Below are 24,114 nucleotides of genomic sequence, written 5' to 3' on the forward strand. Positions count from 1 at the left end.
TCATTCACGGCTGTAATGCAAATGGCTTCCTCCTCGGTATACAAGTGCACTTCCACGCCAGGAAAAATAACCTACATTTTGCTGCCTATGTAGTCCCCTATTTATACAAAATTGAGTCATTCAGGATTCAGCCATGTTTTTGCTCGGTTACAGGTTTTTAGCTTTCTCCTGAAATGTTTTCTTTTATTTCTTCTTCCTCAGGGTAGTAAAACTCGCTTTTGCTGTGAACACTGTCGTTATCGCTATCCATGATGTAAAATTAATGCTATTCTCCTGAGAAATGCGAAAATAAATGTTGACACAAATTGCTACCATGTTTGTTGTGAACGAGCGAGTCGCCAGGGGTCCGTCACTGGGGTCCGTATCGTGGGATACGGACCCGCTCACCAGCCAATCAGAGTTCAGGATTTGATGGAAACCGGACCGCGAAAAAAATAAGATCTAGTTATTCCTCTAAACAACAAAATGTACACCACCATGATATTAATAATTTGGACCAAATAACTGATGGAGGTAACCTAGACAAACTTTTTCTCCCTCTGGCGGTTTGTGAGTGTATTCGTGTCATATAAACATGCAGAATGGTGCGTTTCAACAACTTCTCAATCAAATAAGCTGTACTTCTAGCTCACAGTAATGTCACAACATATGTTTTACATCAGAGTACAACTAGATGCATTGGTGTTATTTAGTTGTATAATAAGGCTTTCACAATAAGGATTTCAGATTTTGTTCATTTTTAAAAATGTTATTTGTGTAGGTTCATTCAAATTCAAGAATTGAAATAATGTGAAAGGTGAATAAATCTTAATAGGAGAGGTCTCCATATGTGTAGTTGTAGCTTATGTTTGTGTCTGGACTTAAACCATCATTCCAGCTTTTACTAGCTTGGAAAGTACATGAAAAAAAACTATTTGTTTTATCTTCAAACAGGTGTTTCTGCTCTCCTTACATATGGAGCCGGTTGCGGGAAAGGTGAATATCGATCAACAGCTGGAGAATGCTGTCCGATGTGTTCTATAGGTATGACATGGTGATACTTGAGTAATTGATTAATAATAGAAAGTAAAACTAAATAACGGGTATAAAGTTGTTAGGCAGTAAAAATAATTAATTCGTTTTCAGTAACTGCTTTATCTTGGCCAGGGTTGTGGTGGATCCAGAGCCTGTCACAAGAACACTGGGTGTAGGGCAGGGATGTACCCTGGGTGGGATGCCAGTCTGTCACAGGGCATCACATTAACATGTACAGGCGATTTAGAGTTGCTAATCCATTTAATCAACATGAGGTAGAAAAGCTGTGGGACTTCCATCTTGCCGGGATTCACTTCCTGGTCTGCTCTGCTGTGTGCAAATAGGCCGTTCTCAGAAGGGGACCTTGCCAGAACGTCTTGTCTGTTTCTCACATTGTCTCTGTGCCATTTTTTGCTTCCTGGATTTTTGCTCTGTTTTGCCTAGTCTTAGCCACAGTTTTTTGCACTATGTTTTTTGTCTCCAGTTTTTGTCAGAACTATTTTTCATATTCGCACTTTGTCTTTTGTCTACCTCGTTATTGTCTGGATTATTTTTGCTATTTTTTGCTCATTGACTCTTTTTGGACTTGAATTAAATCATTTTTTATTCATTGGATTTTCTGGTTTGTGTTCTGCTACTGGATCCTAACTCACCACATAACAATTTAGAGTTGCTAATCCATTTAACCAACATGAGGCAGCAAAGCTGTGTCACTGTACTGGCACTGACAGTATATCTGGTCTGATTATTTTTTTTCCATGTGAATGTCTTGACTAAAATACTAATTTGTTGAATATTCAGTTTCATCTGATATGTAATAATTTTTCCCTTCAGTGATTTTTATCTTGCTTTTTTTTAAACTCATAGTACATTGACACTTCGATGTAGGTAAAGCAAAATTGTGTTTTGGCTTAACTCATGCTAGCTACTTTTTAAAGATCTTATAAAGATGATTTGATGAAGGACTTTTTATGGTGAACGCATTCATGTATCTGTCCATCAGTTAATATCACAGTTCATGTGTGTGTATAATGTATATGTATAATTTTTTTTCTGTGTGTCCTGCCGGGTCGATCGTTATGAAAGACTGTATTGGTGATTACAGTACAAAATATAAAGTTTGTTCCTTTAAAACATTCATGAATGAACCGAATGGACTTCCAAACTGTTTTCCATGTAAAACCTGTGGCGATGGTAAATATCATTGTGACGATGTCTTAAGTCTTTAATTCTTGTTTCAATAATCTTAAAGGTGCCCTTCCACCAAAAACGTTTAATACTGGCTCTTTTTGAAATACCATAGTTCACTCCGAGTTGCATATGCATGCTGCATGTGAAAATGTAATTCTACCCCCATTCCCTGTATTAGCTTATGAAAGAAAATAGCATGGATTAAAGTTTTCCGTCGCTACGACGGATTTCCGTCAACTGGGAGCGCTAAAGGTCAATAATGAGAGTGATGCAGATCCGAGGGAAAAAAGGGGGGGGTAGGCCCATAGGTCTGACACCAATGTGATTTAGAACTTCACCAAGCTGCTGTGATTGCCTGTTGTTGAACCCTTTTCTTGTGCTCTGTTTGAGTATATGTAAAGGAATAAGTTGTTGCGCTAGATAGGCCTAAATAAATAAATAAATACAGCCTCCGCTACTGTCTAGTCCCGGGGAGGCTCGGCGTGGGCCACTGATGAAACTATTTGGCTGTCCGACTACTAGGCAACTAGGTTACTTGTCTACTACTAATAGTAGTAGTAATAATGATATTTGCCTATTGAAAGGTGATCAGGTGAAAAGTTGAAGCCGCAGCAAGACCTTTGCTATTAAGCCTTTTGTAGGCTTCGGCAGACAACGTTCTGGAAAGGCTGTGTTTTTCTTTGGTTTGATTAGCCTACAATTTAATCTTTAAACATTATGGTTTCAGCAGTTCGCTTAAACATTGGAGGCTGCAGAGTCGGGCTGCAAGATTTCCCGACACTTGTTTAAGATGACAAACTTCACAGTAAGGAGAAAATAATTCCACAGTATTTACTGCCTCGTCAGTCTCAAAAATTAATAGTGAAGGACCAACGCAAATTAAGTCCCAAAAAAACATCTCGTAGGCCTATATTTTACATTTTCAAAAAAGTCCGGAATTGGAAGTCGGTCAGTGGAGTGTAATGAAGTCTCATTCACTAAGCACAAAAGGTCGGAAAACAGTGGAGAAAACAGCTATTGCTTAAATAGGCTACTAATGGTTTACATTAGTAATTTAATGTATGTGACAAATTAATTGGTTAAATAGATAAAGAAGCGAATATTCCGAAGCTCAAAATGCAGGAAAGTGGCTCCGGTGTCGCAAGTGCACAAGAACAGTTATTTGAAAGTTAACCTGATGAATTTGCACGTGCGATTTCATGAAGAACCGGGACAATTGGCATTCGGTGAAGGATTCACACCTGTGACTCATTATATTCGCGCGCGCCCTCTCGCCCACTGTTGCTTCGTTTTCCCGATTTACACGCGTGTCTGAAGATGGAGTTTTCAGAAATCTCCACTCTGCCCTGAGTTTGCAAAAGTAGCTGTTTTGAGTGACTGAAACCTCTGTATAGGTGTGAACGAGAGGTGCAGCCGAATAAATAAATATGCGTCTTTTTTATCCGGCTACATGTAGGCTATCACTGCGCAAAGCCTCTAATGTTGAAATGGTAGTAATATTTGTTAAAATAATAGTAGGCTAATTTCCACATTAATTGGTAAAATGGCCCAAGGGATGTGATGGGGGGATGGCCGTTTTATAAGGGGGATGATTTGAGATTTTTATTTCAGAAGGGGGATGCCTCCCCCCACATCCCCCCCCCCCCAACTCGAGTACTGCGTATAAGGCCATATTTCACCGGACATAGGCCCTTCGATTTCCATCACTAGAGCGCGTCATATTACTTTCGGTTTTACTAGCATGGACGCGCTTCTTTTAAATGAAGGCACAGATGTGTCAGACATCGACAAAACGGTAAAGAATAAGTGGAGATGGGCTTGGCGAAATGAAATGGGTGATAATGGCAAGCCATTTAGTTCATGGTGCAAAAAGATAAAAATGGCGGGTGTGTGCTTTTGTGTAGTTTGCCATAAAAAAGTCTATGGAAGCAATGGCAAAAAACTAGATGCCTTTGGCTTCACTGCGAAGAAGCAGAAAAAGTGAACTTTCACTTTACTTTTCTTGCAAGTTCTTTCTGTGCCACTCTTTTGAAAGCATAGTTCAAGTTCGACTGCACTTGCATTTTTCTCTTAACCACTGTTGTGCATTACTAAAGTATTGTTGAAATAAATTTGCACTTTGTGCTGAAAACTTGATGTTTTCATCATTTATAGCCAGTAATGACAATGGTAAAGTCTTGCCATAGCTTTAGTCATTGTTAAAATTATGTAAATGTACTGTAAGTAGGAGCCGAGGGGATAATGGACAACACGGCATTTAAAATTTGACGCATCGCTGATGTGGTAGGGGCCAACGACATGGAGCTTTTTTTTCAGTCAGATGATTTTTTTTTTTTTTTTTTGCTTTAATCCATGAAATAGTCGGAAAAACGAGCGGATCTGAAAAAGCCATACGATCTTGCGTCACTTCGTAAATTAGTATTCATGGCCTTGCCCACCTTGGCTTGCAACCGCCCGTGGGAAGGGAGTTCGGGTTTACGGGCGAGGGGGGAGAGAGAGAGAGAGCAGAGCCAGTGTTGCCAGATTGGGCGGTTTTAAGTGCATTTTGGCGGGTTTTGAACATATTTTGGGCTGGAAAACATCAGCAGTATCTGGCAACACTGAGCAGAGCCCATCTCGTCAGTAGCTAATGAAGAGGACCTAACAGCAAGTTGAAAATATGGCTGAACAAGTTCGTGCCTGTGTTATTTGTGGCAGTAACACATCAACGTTGCATTTCTTGCCTATTGCCGCTTTTCCACTACAAACGCGGCTGAGTCGGGCTGAGCCGTGCCGTGCTGAGTCGAGCTGAGCGGGGCTGTTGGAGTTGCATTTCGACTACAACCGCGCTGAACCGTGCTGGCTGGAAGTGGGTGGACACATTGGGTGGAGTTAGCGAAAGTGGGTGGACGTCAGGTGATGTCGTTAAGCAGCGCAAACAGTGACATCAGTGATCTTTTAAGCGGTAGTCTCACAACCCGGATAGTAAACAATAAACATGGAGGACATGGAGTCGTTAGTGTTGCTGGTCTTGGTGCTGTGGCTTGTTGTCACCGACAACGCGGACAGATACTGGCAAGAGCGTATAGATGAGGCAAGGCACATAAGGCTTCAGAAATTCTCGTAATTCATAATTATTCCCCTTCCGGGTTTGCGGTGTTTACAGATCCCAGCGCGCTCGCGGGGCGTGTGTGGGCATGTGAGGACACTCCTCCTCACCAATCAGTGCACAGGGGAGTGTCTCCTCACGCCCCCAACTTCACTCGGCACGGCTTGGCTCGCTTCAGCCCCACTCCAAAACGGTGCGAGTTTTAGGGGCTAAGCAGGGCTGAAGCGAGCCGAGTCGTGCTGTTCTTTGGTAGTCGAAACGCGAGCCGTGTCGGGCTGAAGCGAGCTGAAGTGAGCTGAAAAAGGGTAGTGGAAAAGGGCCATAAGATAGAAGGGGTGAAGAAGAAATGGTTGGAATTTATCTTTGGAACACCACCAGCGAAGTATAATGCAGCGTTAGTACTGTGTTCTGATCATTTCAACTACAGTGACTTTTCAAACTTCGGTGCCTTAGTGGTTTTGCTTCCAGGTTGTTTTTAAATACCTGGATCTGTACCAACCACCAGCTCTCAAGCTGTAAGTAAAACATGAACTTTTTGTTTGAAGGTTTTTGTTACAAAATAGCATGTGCATATTCTCCACGTTAGCATGCATGACATGGTCACAAGCTAGGCAGGGATGAGAGTTTTCCGCTTTTTCTGAGTAAAAAACGACCTTTTTATATTATGCCAAATCCGTTGAGATTTTTTTTTTTTTTTTATTAATTTTGGGGGGTTGGGGTATGTTCCTTCATGCTGTTCAAACTTTATTAACTCCAACGATGTTTACACATTATTTGTAAGTCGCCATCTTTAGTCTCATTTAAATCTCGTTGAATGTGATGTAAAATTCGTGTTATCTACATTGTTATTGGTCAAAACATCGATGTCAAGACCATAATGGCCAATCAAAACAGTTTTTACAAAAAGACACCCACATTTTTTTTTAAGTCACTCGTTCATTTTATTCGTTTTTGTTCAGTAAAACCCAAACATTTGTTGAATTCATTTTATTTCCTCGCGTCGCACCTCAATGACGTCAGCACACGGTATTTTTCCTTTCATGGTTTGTTCCTTCTCTCTCACTGTAGTAAGACACCCACATCTGCTTGTTCTGACCCACTGGAGGTAGCGTCACAGCATAGACATATAAACATAGACGCCGCATTCTGCGTAGAATCATACGTCATCCTCGCCGCCATATTGGATGTGGCAAAGTGAAGATTCTTCAACTGGTATAGCGTCTAGACAGTAGCCAAGAATAAAGATCATGTGCTGCGTTTAACTGTACCAACAGGTTTACTGTCCAAACGAGATCACATGGGATTACCTTTCACAGGTGAGACTGGAAAAATACTTTTCATTGTATTTGGTCATTATGGTTTCCCAAAAATAAAGACATGAAAAAGCAGTGGGAGACAGTTGTGCGGGTTTTCTGCTACTCCGTCATCCATGCTGTGCAGTGAACACTTCAGAACGGAGGATTTTGACAGAACAGGTCAGACAGTCAGGATCAGAGAGGGAGCTGTTCCTTCAGTCTCCCAGCTCATCTCCACCGGGTAGGTGTAGAGTTATAAGCAGTGAGAATTAGATAATACAGTGCCACACTATGATGAACGTTTTTGAACGTATGATGAATGTTTTTAACCTTTCTGAATGTGAAGGAATCAGTGATGTATTTTGTTTTGGTATGGCGTTAGAACCTGGCCGAACTCAGTTTGGCGGTCATTCAGCTCACTTTATTCAACGAGAGTAGGTCTGTGTGGTGACTCAATAAATAAAACAGTAAATTATTTTCATTCACTATTTCCAGGTTTTCCACTATTTCCATCATTTATCATATTCAGTCTTGTAGGTTGGTTATTGTGGCCTCAGGTTTTGGTAGCTTGCTACGGTATGCTGACTGATTAGCTTACCTGAGCTATCTATCGTGTATCTGTCGCTAGTTTGCAGTGTACAGGGTATTTCGCACACTATAACATCACATTAAAAGTTATACATGTTGTTTTGAGGCGGCACGGTGGTGTAGTGGTTAGCGCTGTCGCCTCACAGCAAGAAGGTCCTGGGTTCGAGCCCCGGGGCCGGCGAGGGCCTTTCTGTGCGGAGTTTGCATGTTCTCCCCGTGTCCGCGTGGGTTTCCTCCGGGTGCTCCGGTTTCCCCCACAGTCCAAAGACATGCAGGTTAGGTTAACTGGTGACTCTAAATTGACCGTAGGTGTGAATGTGAGTGTGAATGGTTGTCTGTGTCTATGTGTCAGCCCTGTGATGACCTGGCGACTTGTCCAGGGTGTACCCCGCCTTTCGCCCATAGTCAGCTGGGATAGGCTCCAGCTTGCCTGCGACCCTGTAGAAGGATAAAGCGGCTAGAGATAATGAGATGAGAGATGAGATGTTGTTTTGATGCCTGTTTGTTTCCCAAATATATACGTGTGTCTTAATGGGTGAATAAAAGGCATTGAGTTAAATATTATTGTAGAAAGGGGCTTTATGAAGTTCAGTCCATTTACTTGCATTGGTTTACGGGGAAGATTTGCCACATCAAATATGGCGGACACACTGACGTATCCTAGCAACGGGGCCACCAGCTCAATGCGGCGTCTATGTTTATGTCTATGGCATCACAGTGCTGTTAGCCAATCGGAGGTAACACGTTTACATGTCATGAATATTAATGAGTAAGAGCTGAAATCCTGTCGTTCTCTCCCCACCCACTTCTCCAGCAAACTAGAACAGCCTGAAACAGGAGAACCACAGCATTTTTTTCACCAAAATCGGCTCACAGGGCATTCATTCATACTAGAGACCACCGCACAATTAATGAAAAAACGATGCAAGGGGACCTTTAATCTGAGGGTTTTCTAATCTGTGTTATTCTTTTGAAATCCTAGGTTTTTTTATTTTGCAAGACTGTACCAGAACGAAGAATACAATCTGTGAGGTTTTGGATGGATATTACTGTTCGCAATACTCAGATGGAGAATGCAATCATGCAGTGAAACACAGTGAATGTAAACCTGGGCAACATATAAAAAAACTAGGTAGGTACAAAAGCTTCAGTCCTTCCTCTGATCACTGTCACATTGGAAAAAGGGGCCAATCTTGAACCAGTAGCCTTTTATGCATAGATATTCCACAACACTGCCATAAAGAGGACCCCTCAATATGCTGGCTTTGGTTGTTTACATTGGAACAACCAAACAACAAAGCTGGCAGAAATCCATGCCAGTATGTGTGTTTACATTGTGCTTTTGAACTAGCCACTTCATACTCCAATGAAAAAATGGTATACTTATGGAGCGGTGTATGGTGAAATATTGGAAAATGTATCTAAAATAAGAGGCTTGGCCCCTGCATTTTAAACCTCTTAGTCTTCACTACATATCACAGATCTTTGAGTGAAGCAGTGAAAAGTAGGAGCCTCAACAGCACTCAAATTCTATAAAGTAAAGATAGCGGAAGTGTTAGGAGTGGCCAAATCAACAGTTTGGAACATTCTGAGAAAAAAAAGACCGCACTGGTGAGTTTGGGATGAATTCTGAAGTGTATAGGGATATACTTTCTGCTCAGATTCAGCCAAATGCAGCAAAGGACGGCGCTTCATAGTACAGATGGACAATGACCCAAAACGTACTACAAAAGCAACCCAGGAGTTTTTGTTTTTTTAAGAGATTTTTTTGGGGGGCTTTTTTTACCTTTTTATTGGATAGGACAGTGTAGAGACAGGAAATGAGCGGGGGAGAGAGAGACGGGGAGGGATCGGGAAATGACCTCGGGTCGGAATCGAACCTGGGTTCCCCGATTTATGGTATGGTGCCTTATCCACCTGAGCCACAATGCCCCCACCCCGGAGTTTTTTAAGGCAAAGAAGTGGAATACAGTGAAACCTCATGTTACGACCACCTCAAAATTATGAACGGTTTTTCACGGTCCCAATTGCTTGCTTATGTATTTCATTGGTCGCGGCCTTCAAAAATGCGACCACCTCAATGTTGCGTATTACGACCATTAATTTTGGTCCCACCCGTCGAAAATCAATGTAATTAAACCTCGAAAATACGGGCGCCCCCCGTTGTGTCAAAACAGGGGGCACAAGAGCTTTCACGACATCCGGTTTACGTCATGCCGCAAAATTAAGATCGACTTGTACGACAATGAGTAGAAAAGGTAATGAGTTGTCTTTGAAAGAAAAAAATTGATCTGATTAACGAAAGCGCGGGTAAAAGTCAGCGTCAGCTAGCAGAAAAGTTTGGAATTGGCAAAACGCAGGTAATCTATGCAACGAGGTGTGAAGCGAGCTTTAGTAGATCGATTTAAATAGAAAAAGTTCAAGTTGTTAAGTGTCATAAGGCCACACCAATTTAATTACACTGTGTTCCAAATTATTATGCAAATCATATTTTCTCAGATTTTCCTAAATTATCTATATTAATGGCAGTCATCATGATTTTGCAGTCATCAACCATTAGCGTACAATTCAAATGTTTTTGAACGAACCGCCCAATGATAACAGTAAATTTTTAAGAAATAAAAAACACAAATGCACCCAAAATGTAGCCTGGCTAATGCGACTTCAAAGCTCTCAGAGCTATTGGTCTGGCCAAGATATTAAGCCCAACCGTTTCCCAGAGCCCGTGGTTGACCCGCCTCCCTGAAATGCCTCAGTTTGCTACTGGTCGAAGCCAGAAAAGGCTGTGACAAAGCTTAAACCAATCACATCACTCTTTCCTCTGACGTATGCGACGCGACGGGGCTAACTGGTAGATTAAACTCTTACCGAAGCCGGTCGGGAGCAAGGCGAAAACGTCCTTCCTTTCAATAAATACCTCCAGGGCTGCTCTTTGCTCCGTTTTCAATGAGAACTTCCCGCTGAATGCTTTCAATACAGCATCTATGCGTAATAGATGCGGAAGCGTGAATGAAGCGCTTCCGGCATAGATTCTGTAAACAATCTATGGCTTCCGGTCGCAGTTCTACTACGTCAGTGCCTTGAACACGCCTCTACCCAGGGCCATTGGAGATGCTCAAAGTTGATTGGCTCCCGATATTTCGGAAGCTTGGAAGAGCTGTAGATAGCTTGCCTGGCCAGACTAAGCTCGCAACAGGCCCTCGTGTTGCGTCACGCTTAGGATGGGCGGGCCCAGGCTACCCAAAATGCATGTTCCAAATTATTACGCACAATTGAGTTTCCAAACATTTTATTGTCATAAAGAACAAAAAATGGTCATGTGTGAAATTAGAAACATTAGCAGGTCATGACTAACTGAAATGTAACTGAAATCAAACACTATTTAAATCAAAACATTATCACAAGTGAAGTCACATCTGAACATAGGACCCCTTGTTGAAAAGGACCTTCTCAAGTCTTCCATCTATTGAATTTGTCAGTTTTTGGATAGTATCTGCTGGAACTGCCTTGCATGAGGACAGAATAGCCTCCCAGAGCTGTTGTTGAGATGTGAACTGCCTCCCATCATAAACACTTCTCTTGATGATGCTCCAAAGGTTCTCAGTAGGGTTGAGGTCAGGGGAGGATGGGGGCCACACCATAAGTTTGTCTCCTTTGATGCCTATTGCAGCCAGAGATGCAGATGTATTCTTTGCAGCATGACATGGTGCATTGTCATGCATGAAAATGATCTTGTTTCGAAAAGCACGATTCTTCCTTTTGAACCATGGCAGGAAGTGTTATTTGAGGAACTCCACATACGTTATAGATGTCATCTTCACACCGTCGGGGATCCTAAAAGGGCCGACAATCTCTCTCCCCATGATTCCAGCCCAAAACATCACTCCACCACCTCCTTGTTGGCGCCGTAGCCTTGTTTGCATGGGGTGGCCGTCAACCAGCCATCCACCACTCCATCCATCTGGACCATCGAGGGTTGCACGACATTCATCGGTGAACAGAACAGTTTTGAAGTCAGTCTTCATGTATTGCCTGGCCCACTGGAGCCGTTTCTGCTTGTGTCCAATGGATGGGGAGGTCGAAACGATGGCTTGTGCACCGCTGCAAACCCCTGGAGGACCCTGCATCTTGTTGTTCCGGGCACGTTGGAGGCACCAGCAGCTTCAAAAACTTGTCTGCTGCTATGACGGCATTTTTACAGCTGCTCTTTTGATCCAATGTATTTGCCTGTAGGAAAGAGTCCTGGATTTTCCATTATCAGCACACACACGTGTGTGCTCTGAATCAGCTACATACTTCTTGATAGTGCGATGATCGCAATGAAGACTCTTGGCAATTTTGATTGTTGCCATGCCTTGACCCAAACATTCAACTATTTGTTGCTTTTCAGCAGCCGACAGGTCCTTTTTCTTGCCCATTTTGGTTGAAAATGGTAGCCTGCTTAATAATGTGGGACAACCTTCTTTAGTAGTTTCCCCTTTAATTGGACTCACCTGCCAAACTAATTAGCACAGGTGTCTTCAATTGGTTTCAGTGATATACAGAGCCCTGATACACATTACCATTCATGAGTTTAACTGACAAACAAAAAATATCTTACCTTACCACTCTTAAACACTTGTTGCATAATAATTTGGAACACAGTGTAGTTGGTTCTCGGATTTTTTTCAGGAAAAATATGAAGCGAGCGGGCGAAATAAAATTAAAAAAATGCTCTGATGGTAAAATTAGCGGTGGAAATAGACCAAACAATACAGGCAAACCAGTAAACAGAATTTCAACATACCTGTCAAAGATTTTACACTTCTGTTCGCTGAATATCCTAACAATCACAAACACAGGGTTTGTAGGATTACCCTCCACAGGCATGTTTCTTCCACAAGTCTTTATCTAAAGTGAAAGGGGCGATTTGATTGGTTTTCGGCGTCACGGGACCTTTTCTGTTGGTAGGAGTTTGATTTCGAATTTTTTTTATTTATTTTTTTTTTCATTTTGCATTTTTTTTCAAGTGGCGATTCCGAGAACCAACTAATTAAATTGGTGTGGCCTAATTATGAAAGAGTATTCAGAACAAGATTTCAATTTCTTGTTTCAATGGCTTGTGTAAGTTTGCTGTATGGTTTACATTTAAAAATGGTATGGTTTTCTCATCTCATTATCTCTAGCCACTTTATCCTGTTCTACAGGGTTGCAGGCAAGCTGGAGCCTATCCCAGCTGACTACGGGCGAAAGGCGGGGTACACCCTGGACAAGTCGCCAGGTCATCACAGGGCTGACACATAGACACAGACAACCATTCACACTCACATTCACACCTACGGTCAATTTAGTCACCAGTTAACCTAACCTGCATGTCTTTGGACTGTGGGGGAAACCGGAGCACCCGGAGGAAACCCACGCGGACACGGGGAGAACATGCAAACTCCACACAGAAAGGCCCTCGCCGGCCACGGGACTCGAACCCGGACCTTCTTGCTGTGAGGCGATGGCACTAACCACTACACCACTGTGCCGCCGGTATGGTTTTAATTATGATGAATTCTATTACAAGTTTATTAAAAGTTAAAATGAAAACTTATATTGTTTTTTACATGTTGTATTATATGTACATTTGTACTTGCTAGACACACAAACCACACACATGCTATACTTTTTGTTTAAATTTAGCTTGTTGATTTAATAATTTATCAATGAAATACAATAACTTCATCTCATCTCATTATCTCTAGCCGCTTTATCCTTCTACAGGGTCGCAGGCAAGCTGGAGCCTATCCCAGCTGACTACGGGCGAGAGGCGGGGTACACCCTTGACAAGTCGCCAGGTCATCACAGGGCTGACACATAGACACAGACAACCATTCACATTCACACCTACGGTCACTTTAGAGTCACCAGTTAACCTAACCTGCATGTCTTTGGACTGTGGGGGAAACCGGAGCACCCGGAGGAAACCCACGCGGACACGGGGAGAACATGCAAACTCCACACAGAAAGGCCCTCGCCGGCCCCGGGGCTCGAACCCAGGACCTTCTTGCTGTGAGGCGACAGCGCTAACCACTACACCACCGTGCCACCCAAATACAATAACCTAGTTCATAAATACAATAACCTAGTTCATAAATTTATTACATGTAATACAACAGTATTAAGAACATCATGCATGCACGTTGCTATGCAACAGCTCAGCAACTGTCAGTATATCTTGCCAACTCAATATTAAGACCACTTCGACCTGGTCCCAATGGTGGTCTTAATATCGTGGTTTCACTGTATTCTCCAATGGCCGAGTCAATCACCAGATCTCAACCCGATCGAGCATGTGTTTCACCTGCTTAAGACAAAACTTAAGGCAGAAAGACCCGCAAAGAAGCAACAACTGAAGACAGCTGCAGTAAAGCATCACAAAGGAGGAAACCCAGCGTTTGATGTCGTCCATGGGTTCCAGACTTCAGGCAGTCATTGCCTGCAAAGGATTCCCAACAAAGTATAGTAGACCCCCACCTATTCGCGGTTCAGTATTCGCGAATTCACATATTCACGGGATTTTATATAGAACATATCTCCTATACATTCGTGGAAATCTCAGCGATTCGCGGTCATTTGCGGCGAACATATCGAATGTTTACGCACTGCAAACGTTTACGCACTGCTACATTCTAGGAGCCGAATGCTCGCTCGCTATTGGCTGAAGTTTGAATGGCGGGCTGCTGCTCATTGGCTGATATGAATGAGCGCATTGTACAGTACAGTCTCGTGGTTCCTGTAGTTCAGACTTGTTCACGTGTTGTGCGTTCTTGGTATTTTTGAATAATTTTTACGCCCTACAATGGTTCCTAAACGCTCTGCATCTTCTAAGGCTCCTGCCAAGGAACCTAAGCGCCAGAAGAAGGTAATGACGCTGCAGGAGAAGGTAGGACTTCTCGATATGCTAAAGCAGGGGTGTCCAAACTGATCCATAAAGGGCCGTGTGGCTGCAGGTTTTCATTCCAGCCATGCAGCAGCACACCTGACTTGGCTCATTCAATCAACTGAACTTTCTTCACACAGTCAAATACTTGCAGCCACACCCACCCTTGATTAAAGGGTGGGTGTGTCAGTTGATTGAGTAAGCCAAATCAGGTGTGCTGCTGCATGGCTGGAATGAAAACCTGCAGCCACACGGCCCTTCATGGATCAGTTTGGACACTCCTGTGCTAAAGGAAGGGAAGACTTTTGCGGCAGTGGCTCGTCACTACGGGGGTTTACAAGTATTCGCGATTTTGGCTTATTCGCGTCCATGTTCGGTCCCTAACCCCCGCGAATACTGAGGGCTTACTGTATTAAAAATGCACGTTATTTATAGTAATGTTAATTTGTCGTTACTTTTGAGCCCCTGAAATGAGGAGACTTTATGGAAAATTGGTTGCAGTTCTTAAACGTTTCATAGGATATTTTTGTTCAACCCCTTGAATTAAGCCTCAAAGTCTGCATTTCAGTTGCATCTCAGCTGTTTCATTTCAAATCCAATGTGGTAGCATGCAGAGCCCAAATCATGAAAATTGTGTCACTGTCCAAATATTTCTGGGCCTAACTGTAGGTGCCTGAAAACTTTAAGAACATGAAAATCTGGACAAAGTTAGTGTTGAAACATCAGATGAAACAAAAACAACAAAGATCTTATAGTAAAGGAAGTTAGGTGAAAGAAATGCCCCAACCCAGAGGTGCAGGATTGTGAAACATGGCATCCTTAAAAACATCGATAAATGAGCCTATTATAAACATGTTATATGTTTCACTAGGGAAATTACAGTGTGTTTGAGGATGAAGTGTTTTGATGTTTAACTTTTTATTTACAGGAACCAAGGACTCGGATACAGTTTGTGAGCCCTGTCCACCGGGATTTTATTCTCCTGAAGGTGTGAACTGCACAAAATGGACTGAGTAAGTAATGTAACGTATTTGAGATGCTATAATATGTTGTCCATTTTGGATCTTTATTTTGCATCTTTTGCTTTTAACCAGAGTGGTTTTTTTTTTTCTTTGTAAAAGTGTATTTACTTTTTCTTCAAGCTTTTCAGTCAGAAATGAGGTTGAGGTTCAGGAAGGCACTTCCATCAGAGATGTTCAGTGCAGAGCACCAAGAAAAAGATATGGGCTCATACCAGCTTTCGTCTTATATTTACCCACAGTTTTAGTTTTATTTTTGAAGCGCAAAATGAACTGTGAGTTATGTTCAAAGCATCAATATAATATATTCTGTAATAACTGTATTGCAACAAGTGTTTGCTTTATATTAATGCTTTACACTATTATTTTGTTTTGCAGGTAGCACAGGATTAAAAGTAAGTGCTGATATTTTATACAAAAACCTTACAGCCAGTATTATTATTCGACCCCTTTGTGTTTTACAGAAGCGCAGTGCAGACTCTTCAAATTCACAGCCAGTGTCCAGTAAAAACCTGACAGTGTTTTGGGTCACAACATATCCAGCCTGTAGCTCTTTAATGTGCTGTAATTAAAGTTCCCCATGTTATCAGAGTTGATCAGCAGAGAGTTTAAGCAGTGGCTTTTGAGAACCCTTGATCATGCACATATACCAGTGACATCAGCACTGCTCAGTGACATTAAAATGGCATTATGGTTTAAGACGAACTTGAAGCTAAATTGAAGCCGAACTTGAAGCCGACTTGTGTCTACTGTGCCTTTTTATGTCATTTTATCATAATAATGTGATAACTTCTTATAATTTTTTTTCATGATAACATGACACTTTTTTCATAAGAATGAGGTGTTTTCTTGATATAATGAGACCCTATTCTTATTATAACAGGATATTTTTCTTGTTCTAATGGGATGCTTTTTTGTAATGAAGAAATGGTGATGGGGATTTTTTTTGCTGCATGGCAGCACTGTGTTGCCATAGTCATGGAGCACAGAAGTTATTTACTGTAGTTATCATAATTAGGGCCCGAGCCCTACTGGGCGAAGGCCCTATTGTTCTTGTAAGAGTTCACTATTATTATTCTTCTTCCGTCTTCTTCTTTATTTTTCTCCGCTGTTGGGCCATTTTCGGGGCGCTTGCCATGGGCGAAAACGCACGAAATTTGGCACCAGTTCCGAGAATTGCCACCGCTACTCAGAACCAAAAGCCCAAACTTGGCCGGGGCTCAGGGCCTCTATAGCACCCCCTAAGTCGTTGTGATTTTGGCCTCCCGCATTAAGGTGCCTGGTTGCCATATAGTTTGTAGTAGTGGCATGCCATTTGGTATGCATATGTATCTCACTAAGCTGGACAAAAATCTAATGCCAATGCATTAGCCACGCCCAACAGGAAGTGAGGTAATTTCACTTTTGTGCGAAATGCATGGCCACGAAGACGGCGCAACTCCTCCTAGACCGTTCATAGGAATGTCACTATAATTGATACACATCATCTACAGACATGGCTGACAAAAGTTACTAAATACGTTTCACGTAGGATAAACCGTTCAGAAGTTATACGTCAATCAATTTTCACTTCATTATTTTACATGCTAAAAAATTCATAACAAATCTTCTAATTGGTCAACACTGCTCATACTTCACACGCTAATCACTCATTGGGCTTCTGACATGTTACCCAATTTCTGTGATATTTCGCCACTGGGGGCGCTATTTTTGGTCAAAAAATCCAATCTTTCCTCAAATTTGGTCAAACTTAACGGCCACCCTCTTACTACCTCCCATGTCATGTATACCACATTTTGGGAATTTTCGTCCATGGGGGGCGCCGTTTTTGGCCGACGCAATTGCTCCAAAACGGGTTTTTGGTAAATAATTCCATAATGCTTTTCCTTCACACCACTACCTTGTGATAGTGCGTTGCTGTTGTAGACACTTATTTTTCCAACTCATAATCGCTCATGTACAGCATAGCGCCACCTTCTGACATGGGAAAAACCAAAAAAATTATTCTTCAAAAATCTATATCTCATCTTCTATTTACTCAATTGTCATCAAACTTCATACGCAAACTCTTCATAGCTCACCTGACATATACGCCAAATTTTGTGCACTTTCGCCCCTGGGGGTGCTGGTTATGGCAGAAATGATATTTCAGCTTCTGATTTGTCAAACTTGGCAAGCAAACTCTTTACAAGACCCTTATTGGGGCGCTTGCCATGGTCGACATCGCACGAAATTTGGCTCCTTTTTCTTAGACTGCCACCGCTACTGAGAACCAGAAGCCCAGATCCAGGCGGGCCTCAGGGCCTCTATAGCGCCCCCTAACTTGTTGTGATTTTGGCCTCCCGCATTAAGGTGCCTGGTTGCCATGTAGTTTGTAGTAGTGGCATGCCATTTGGTACGCATATGTATCTCACTAAGCCGGACAAAAATGTAATGCCAATGCATTAGCCACGCCCAACAGGAAGTGAGGTAATTTCACTTTTGTGCGAAATGCATGGCCACGAAGACGGCGCAACTCCTCCTAGACCGTTCATAGGAATGTCACCAAAATTAATACACATCATCTACAGACATGTCTGACAAAAGTTCCTAAATACGTTTCACGTAGCATAAACCCTTCAGAAGTTATACGTCAATCAATTTTCAATGCAAAATTTTACTTGCTTAAAAATTCATAACAAATCTTCAAATTGCTCAAAACTGCTCATACTTCACACGCAAATCACTCATTGGGCTTCTGACATGTTACCCAATTTCTGTGATATTTCGCCCCTGGGGGCGCTATTTTTCGGCAAAAAATCAAATCTTTCCTCAAATTTGGTCAAACTTCACGGCCACCCTCTTACTACCTCCCATGTCATGTTCACCACATTTTGGGAAGTTTCGTCCATGGGGGGCGCTGTTTTTGGCCAACGCAATTGCTCCAAAACGGGTTTTTGGTAAATAATTCCATAATGCTTCTCCTTCACACCACTACCTTGTGAAAGTACGTTGCTGTTGTAGACACTTATTTTTCCAACTCATAATCGCTCATGTACAGCATAGCGCCACCTACTGACATGGGAAAAACCAAAAAATTTATTCTTCAAAAATCAATATCTCATCTATTTTCTCACTCTTGATCAAACTTGATACGCACACTCTTAACAGGTCACCTGACATATGTGCCAAATTTTGTGAACTTTTGCCACTGGGGGCGCTGTTTTCAGGCAACAATTTATATCTCGGCTTCTGATTGGTCAAACTTGATCAAACTTGACAGAGCAACTCGTCATAGGTCCCTTGACATGTATACCAAATTTGGTGAACTTTCACCACTGGGGGCGCTCATTGCGCTGTAGCAGTTGCAGGAGAGGTGTTTACAATCATGAGGCACCAGGAGTATGTTGTTTTGGTTGCCTTAAACACACATGACTTGTGGGGAATGGGTGGGCAGTCGGGAGCAAGTATTGTAGCGTTACATACAGACTAATAGATGTCTACCAGAAGACAATCCTATGAAGCTATAGCTTGGTGACTGATGAGGTAAATCCATTAATTTGGTTGGGAAGCCATGGCATTAAATGTTCTGTCCATGACAACATCTCAGCGCACTGTGTACTCTGTGTCCAATTCTGTGCTTTGTCGCCATTGTGGGAGTAATGTCTCTTGCCGAAGAAGCTGTGGAAGGTCTTTCGCGGGGACGCATGCCCCCGCCCCCCTTGGCCGCTGGCGCGAGGGCCCGTCGAGGCCGCTTGCGGCTTTAATTACTAGTAATTATTGCCCGTGAACCTGATTTCCTCTGAATGGTGCTCTTCACAGGGGCTGTGTTGGTCTTCGGGTTTGGTCATACAGCTGCTTGGAATTGGGCAGTCTACCTGAGCGCTGTAGGTCCCATACAATCGAAACACTCTGGCGAGTCGGGGAGGGGATTCCCTGCTGAGGCTGCACGCAGTGTGTTAGCGTGAGCATGTAGCCAGTGGGAAATGAATAGTGTGTTGGATTAGCATTAATCCCAAGTTTTGGAAAATCAAAAATGTTGTCTTGGGCCCTTCTGGGGTGTTACCAATCCATGTGCAAAGTATGGAGTATGTGCGTCCAACCGTGTCGATTTGCATAGGTCAGGGGTCGGCAACCCGCGGCTCCAGAGCCGCATGCGGCTCTTTAGCACCCCCCTAGTGGCTCTCTGGAGCTTTTTCAAAAATTTGTGAAAATAGAAAAAGAGTGCTTTTTTGTTGTTGTTGTTTTAATATGGTATTTTAGAGAGGAACATGACAGTAAAATTCTTATGCTGTAAAAATGTATGTAATGTAGGTGTATAATGTATTTAAAATACCGAATTTCAGAATGGCGCCAAATAGCAGAATTGGTCATAGCCTGCGACACTGTGCTACACTGTTGTCAGAGATGCACTGTTGTGTGTGATGGGCAATGGATTCTAAAGGCAAAAAAAGAAAGATAGCTGATGAGAACAGGGGATTTAAAGAAGAATGGACAGACGCGTTTGCTTTCATTGCCAATGCTGAAGGATTGCCTGCGTGTTTGATTTGCAACGAGAAGTTGTCAAATAACAAGAAGAGCAATTTGGAGCGACATTTCCAGCTTAAGCATGCTAAATTTGCTGCCGATCGCCCAGTTGGAACGGAGAGAAAAGGAGCCATTGCGATGCTTGTGGAGAAATTTGAAGGTCGAGAAAACAGTTTCAAGAAGTGGATTACATCTCCAAACTCTACCACCACTGCAAGTTTTGTTGCGGCCCGGGAGATAATAAGGTGCGGAAAACCATTCACCGATGGTGAGTACATGAAGGAGTCATTGGTTAAAATATCAGAGCACCTATTTTCGGACTTCAAAAACAAAACCGAGATCATCCAGAAAATTAAAGACATGCCTCTCTCCGCAAAGACGGTGAAGGACAGGGCCAATAAAATGGCAAACAACATCACCGATCAGCAAATCAAGGACATCAATTCCGCTCCAGCGTACTCAATTGCCTGTGATGAGTCGTGTGACGTGACCGATATCGAGCAGACAGCTGTGTTATGCAGGTACGTGAATTCTGATGGGCCGCAAGAGGAAATGATAGGATTGATGCCACTGAAAGGCCAAACACGGGGTGAGGACATCTGCGAGGCTGTGCTGCAGTTTTTAAATAATAACGGAATAAACACTAACCACCTGATTTCAGTGGCTACAGACGGCGCACCTAGTATGAGAGGGTCGCAAAGGGGGTTTGTGACTTTACTACAAAAAGCATTGGATCGGCATCTGCTCGTATTCCATTGCATCTTGCACCAAGAGGCACTGTGTGCACAAACATTCCCACCGGAGTGTATGGAGGTGATGAACCTTGTCATCCAGATTGTGAACAAAATAATTGCAAAAGCTTTAAACCACCGTCAGTTCCGTGAATTGCATGATGAAGCTGACAGCGAATATGCGGATCTCCTGCTACACAACAAAGTCCGCTGGCTATCCAGGGGTGACGTTTTGTGTCGCTTTGTAGCTTGTTTAGAACACGTTAAAACATTCCTGAAAAGCAAAGACCTGAGCTACCCACAACTAGAAGACACCAAGTGGCTGGAAAAACTGCATTTCATGGTTGACATGACACGTCACCTAAACACGCTTAATAAAAGTCTCCAGGAGAGGGGAAACACTGCACTGCAAATGCTGGAAGCCGTTTTGTCATTCGAGCGCAAACTGGCAGTATTCGCTAGGGATGTACAGCGAGGCACGCTCTCTCACTTCTCCTCCCTGAGAGAGTTCAAAGATGCCCATCAGGATCACACTCTCAACGGTGATTATTTGCAAGGTGCAATCGTTGATATGCAAGCTGCATTTGGGAGCAGATTTAGTGAGTTCCGAAAGGAAAAAATGACACTTTCTTTCCCTGTCACACCCCTGGAAATTGACCCTTCCTTGTTGAATACATTCCCAGGAGTAAATCAAGCTGACCTCGAAATGGAAATGGCTGATATAGCTGACAAAGATTTGTGGGTGGCCAAATTCAAAAGTCTGACAGCAGAGCTTGAAGACGTCAGCCGCCAGAAAGCCCATGCTGCCCAAAATCACAAATGGAGCGACATTGAAAGCCTCCCAACACCAGAAAAACTTGTGTTTGAAACATGGAAGGCCCTTCCCGACACATGAAGACGTACGCATTTGGGGTATTATCCATCTTTGGATCAACATATCTGTGCGAGCAGATATTCTCAAACGTGAACTACATCAAATCCAAATACCACACCCGCCTCACAGATGAGAGCTTGCAGTCCTGCGTGAAGATTAAAGTTTCATCTTACATGCCCGATGTTGAGAAGCTGTCCAATGATGTCCGAAAACAGAAGTCACATTGAACAGGTGACAACACAATCCTGTCGCATATTTAGTCGGCCTAACAAAGTGGCTGTTTTTATGACCAGATTTCTGATTTTGTCAGTAGCCTATATATTTCTCAGTAGCCATATATTTGTGTTTTATCACTCAGGTCTGAAGATGTATTGTGCGTGTCTGTAGATAAGTGGGGGAAGAGAAGAGGAGGCTCCGGCGTTTGACCCTCGCACTGACTGCTACTTGGCATTTACGAACCAAAGAGAAGAGGATAATGCACAGAAATCGAACTTTAACTGTCTTGTTTTAATTTTGTTAATTTCAGCTGTTCTGCTGTGTTGTATGTTTAAGCAAGCATTTTAATTGTTTTACTCGTTTGCGATTGTAGCCTCTTTATTTGTGTGTGACGCCACGTGGGGGGAGAATAGAAAGGGATCGTTATATTTATTTTACTCATTTGCACTACTTGGGCTAGCCTACTTAACTTGGCATTTGCGGAAGACTAAAGAAAACGGGATAATGCACAGAAATTGCATAGCCTACTTACCGTTTCAAAAGGCAGTCATTTTATTTTCATATTTGCAGGCGGCGTTTTAAACGCAGGCTGTGTGTTATTGCACTCTGTTGCCCAGATAAGGGTGAAAGAGAAGCGTTGCATTGTTATTGAGGTTTGAAGATGACATTTCATTTGCGGTCTGAAAGGCCTATTACGCACATCCCATTGTGTTTTTTTTCTCGCGACCTCACAATAAAAAGAGGTGACACCAAAAATCTGTATTTGCATGTCTTGTATTTCTATAATCAGTGCAACAAAACATAACGCATTGATACTGTAATGGAAGTTAAACTTCAAGCACCAAATATCGTGCGCCAGCGTAGTCACGTGATGCATCATTCTCTCCAGGATGCGCTGCAGGGAAAATAAACATTTAACCATGAATGTTCATTTTGTATTTGCAGCCTACTTAGTCCTTTCAATAGTATGCTTATATAACTAATGTACTGACAGTCTATGTTGCCTTCATATTAAGGTCATATAAGGCTTTTATTTTTGCGGCTCCAGACAGGTACGGTTTTTGCTTTTTTTGGGCCAAAATGGCTCTTTGAACATTTTGGGTTGCCGACCCCTGGCATAGGTGAACAGACAGAGAGACAAACAGCCTTCCTTTAGTAGTATAGGAGTATAGATGTGCTCTGTAATGTTAGATTTATTTATAAATAATGAGTGATGTCCCATCCTTGCAGTACTTAGTCTGTGGAAAGCTTATTAGCATTTATCGTCCTTTCTTTATCAGACCTTCTGCTTGAGCTAAGAAACCTTGTTTTCTTGGGCACTTTTGTTTTTCTTTAGCTTTTCTGCAGACAAATAAATCACTGATTCCATGCAGCTTCATTTTGAAGTTAATATCTGTAAATATTAATTCTAATATCTATATTTTATTTCCTTTTATTTTTTCTTTTAAATTCACCAAAATGTATGTAACAATCAGCATAGTAGTGTCAGGTTCCAGTTTGTGGAAGGTCATGTCAGTGCATTGTCTGTAATTGAACAGGAAAATCACTCATTTATTCAACTCCATAATGAATTAATAGTTAAAGCTGATCTTCCCCTGTGACCCTGATGGATAAGCACTATAGATGATTGATGGATGGGAAGTTAAATCTGATGAATTGTAACCTTCAGTGTCAAATTATGGGAACTGAGATTCCCTTCATATAAGCGTATATAAATGTTGACTATTATAATAGGACTATGCTGATGTAGCATCCATCTTTACTCTCCACTTAAAGCTGTAGTTCTTATTAGGGCCCGAGCCCTATGGGCGAAGGCCCTATTGTTCTTGTAAGAGTTCACTATTATTAGGGCCCGAGCCCTATAGGGCGAAGGCCCTATTGTTCTTGTAAGAGTTCACTATTATTATTCTTCCGTCTTCTTCTTTATTTTTCTCCGCTGTTGGGCCATTTTCGGGGCGCTTGCCATGGGTGAAAACGCACCAAATTTGGCAACAGTTCCGAGAATTGCCACCGCTACTCAGAACCAAAAGCCCAAACTTGGCCGGGGCTCAGGGCCTCTATAGCGCCCCCTAAGTCGTTGTGATTTTGGCCTCCCGCATTAAGGTGCCTGGTTGCCGTGTAGTTTGTAGTAGTGGCATGCCATTTGGTACGGATATGTATCTCACTAAGCCGGACAAAAATGTAATGCCAATGCATTAGCCACGCCCAACAGGAAGTGAGGTAATTTCACTTTTGTGCGAAATGCATGGCCACGAAGACGGCGCAACTCCTCCTAGACCGTTCATAGGAATGTCACCAAAATTGATACACATCATCTACAGACATGGCTGACAAAAGTTACTAAATACGTTTCACGTAGCATAAACCGTTCAGAAGTTATACGTCAATCAATTTTCGATGCAAAATTTTACATGCTTAAAAATTCATAACAAATCTTCTAGTTGCTCAAAACTGCTCATACTTCACACGCACATCACTCATTGGGCTTCTGACATGTTACCCAATTTCTGTGATATTTCGCCACTGGGGGCGCTATTTTTGGGCAAAAAATCCAAACTTTCCTCAAATTTGGTCAAACTTCACGGCCACCCTCTTACTACCACCCATGTCATGTATACCACATTTTGGGAATTTTCGTCCATGGGGGGCGCTGTTTTTGGCCGACGCAATTGCTCCAAAACGGGT

General features: G+C 42.5%; 2 protein-coding genes across 6 annotated transcripts in view; both read left to right on the forward strand.

Moving 5' to 3' along the window:
• LOC132893299 (tumor necrosis factor receptor superfamily member 14-like) overlaps nt 1-24,114 on the forward strand; it is a 48,143-nt gene that overhangs the window by 13,179 nt on the left and 10,850 nt on the right. The window contains exons 2-6 of one of the 4 annotated variants that reach the window (XM_060932293.1): nt 934-1,023; nt 8,159-8,308; nt 15,012-15,096; nt 15,226-15,377; nt 15,481-15,497. In XM_060932293.1, the coding sequence (XP_060788276.1) occupies nt 934-1,023; nt 8,159-8,308; nt 15,012-15,096; nt 15,226-15,377; nt 15,481-15,497 (494 nt within the window). Of the gene's footprint in view, nt 1-933; nt 1,024-8,158; nt 8,309-15,011; nt 15,097-15,225; nt 15,378-15,480; nt 16,955-24,114 lie in introns of those variants that run through there. The other 3 variants (XM_060932292.1, XM_060932295.1, XM_060932294.1) reach the window with 3 other exon arrangements.
• LOC132893295 (general transcription factor II-I repeat domain-containing protein 2-like) lies at nt 17,644-22,185 on the forward strand. Of its 2 annotated transcripts, none has more exons than XM_060932275.1 (2): nt 17,644-21,444; nt 21,572-22,185. In XM_060932275.1, exon 1 carries the CDS (start codon nt 19,513-19,515, stop codon nt 21,232-21,234), a length of 1,722 nt encoding a protein of 573 aa, XP_060788258.1. In that variant the 5' UTR covers nt 17,644-19,512; the 3' UTR covers nt 21,235-21,444; nt 21,572-22,185. The 2 variants fall into 2 exon arrangements, with proteins under 2 accessions (XP_060788258.1, XP_060788260.1); XM_060932277.1 differs by having other exon boundaries at nt 21,601-22,185.

This window comes from Neoarius graeffei, chromosome 10, assembly GCF_027579695.1.
Source record: "Neoarius graeffei isolate fNeoGra1 chromosome 10, fNeoGra1.pri, whole genome shotgun sequence".
Lineage (NCBI taxonomy): Eukaryota > Metazoa > Chordata > Actinopteri > Siluriformes > Ariidae > Neoarius > Neoarius graeffei.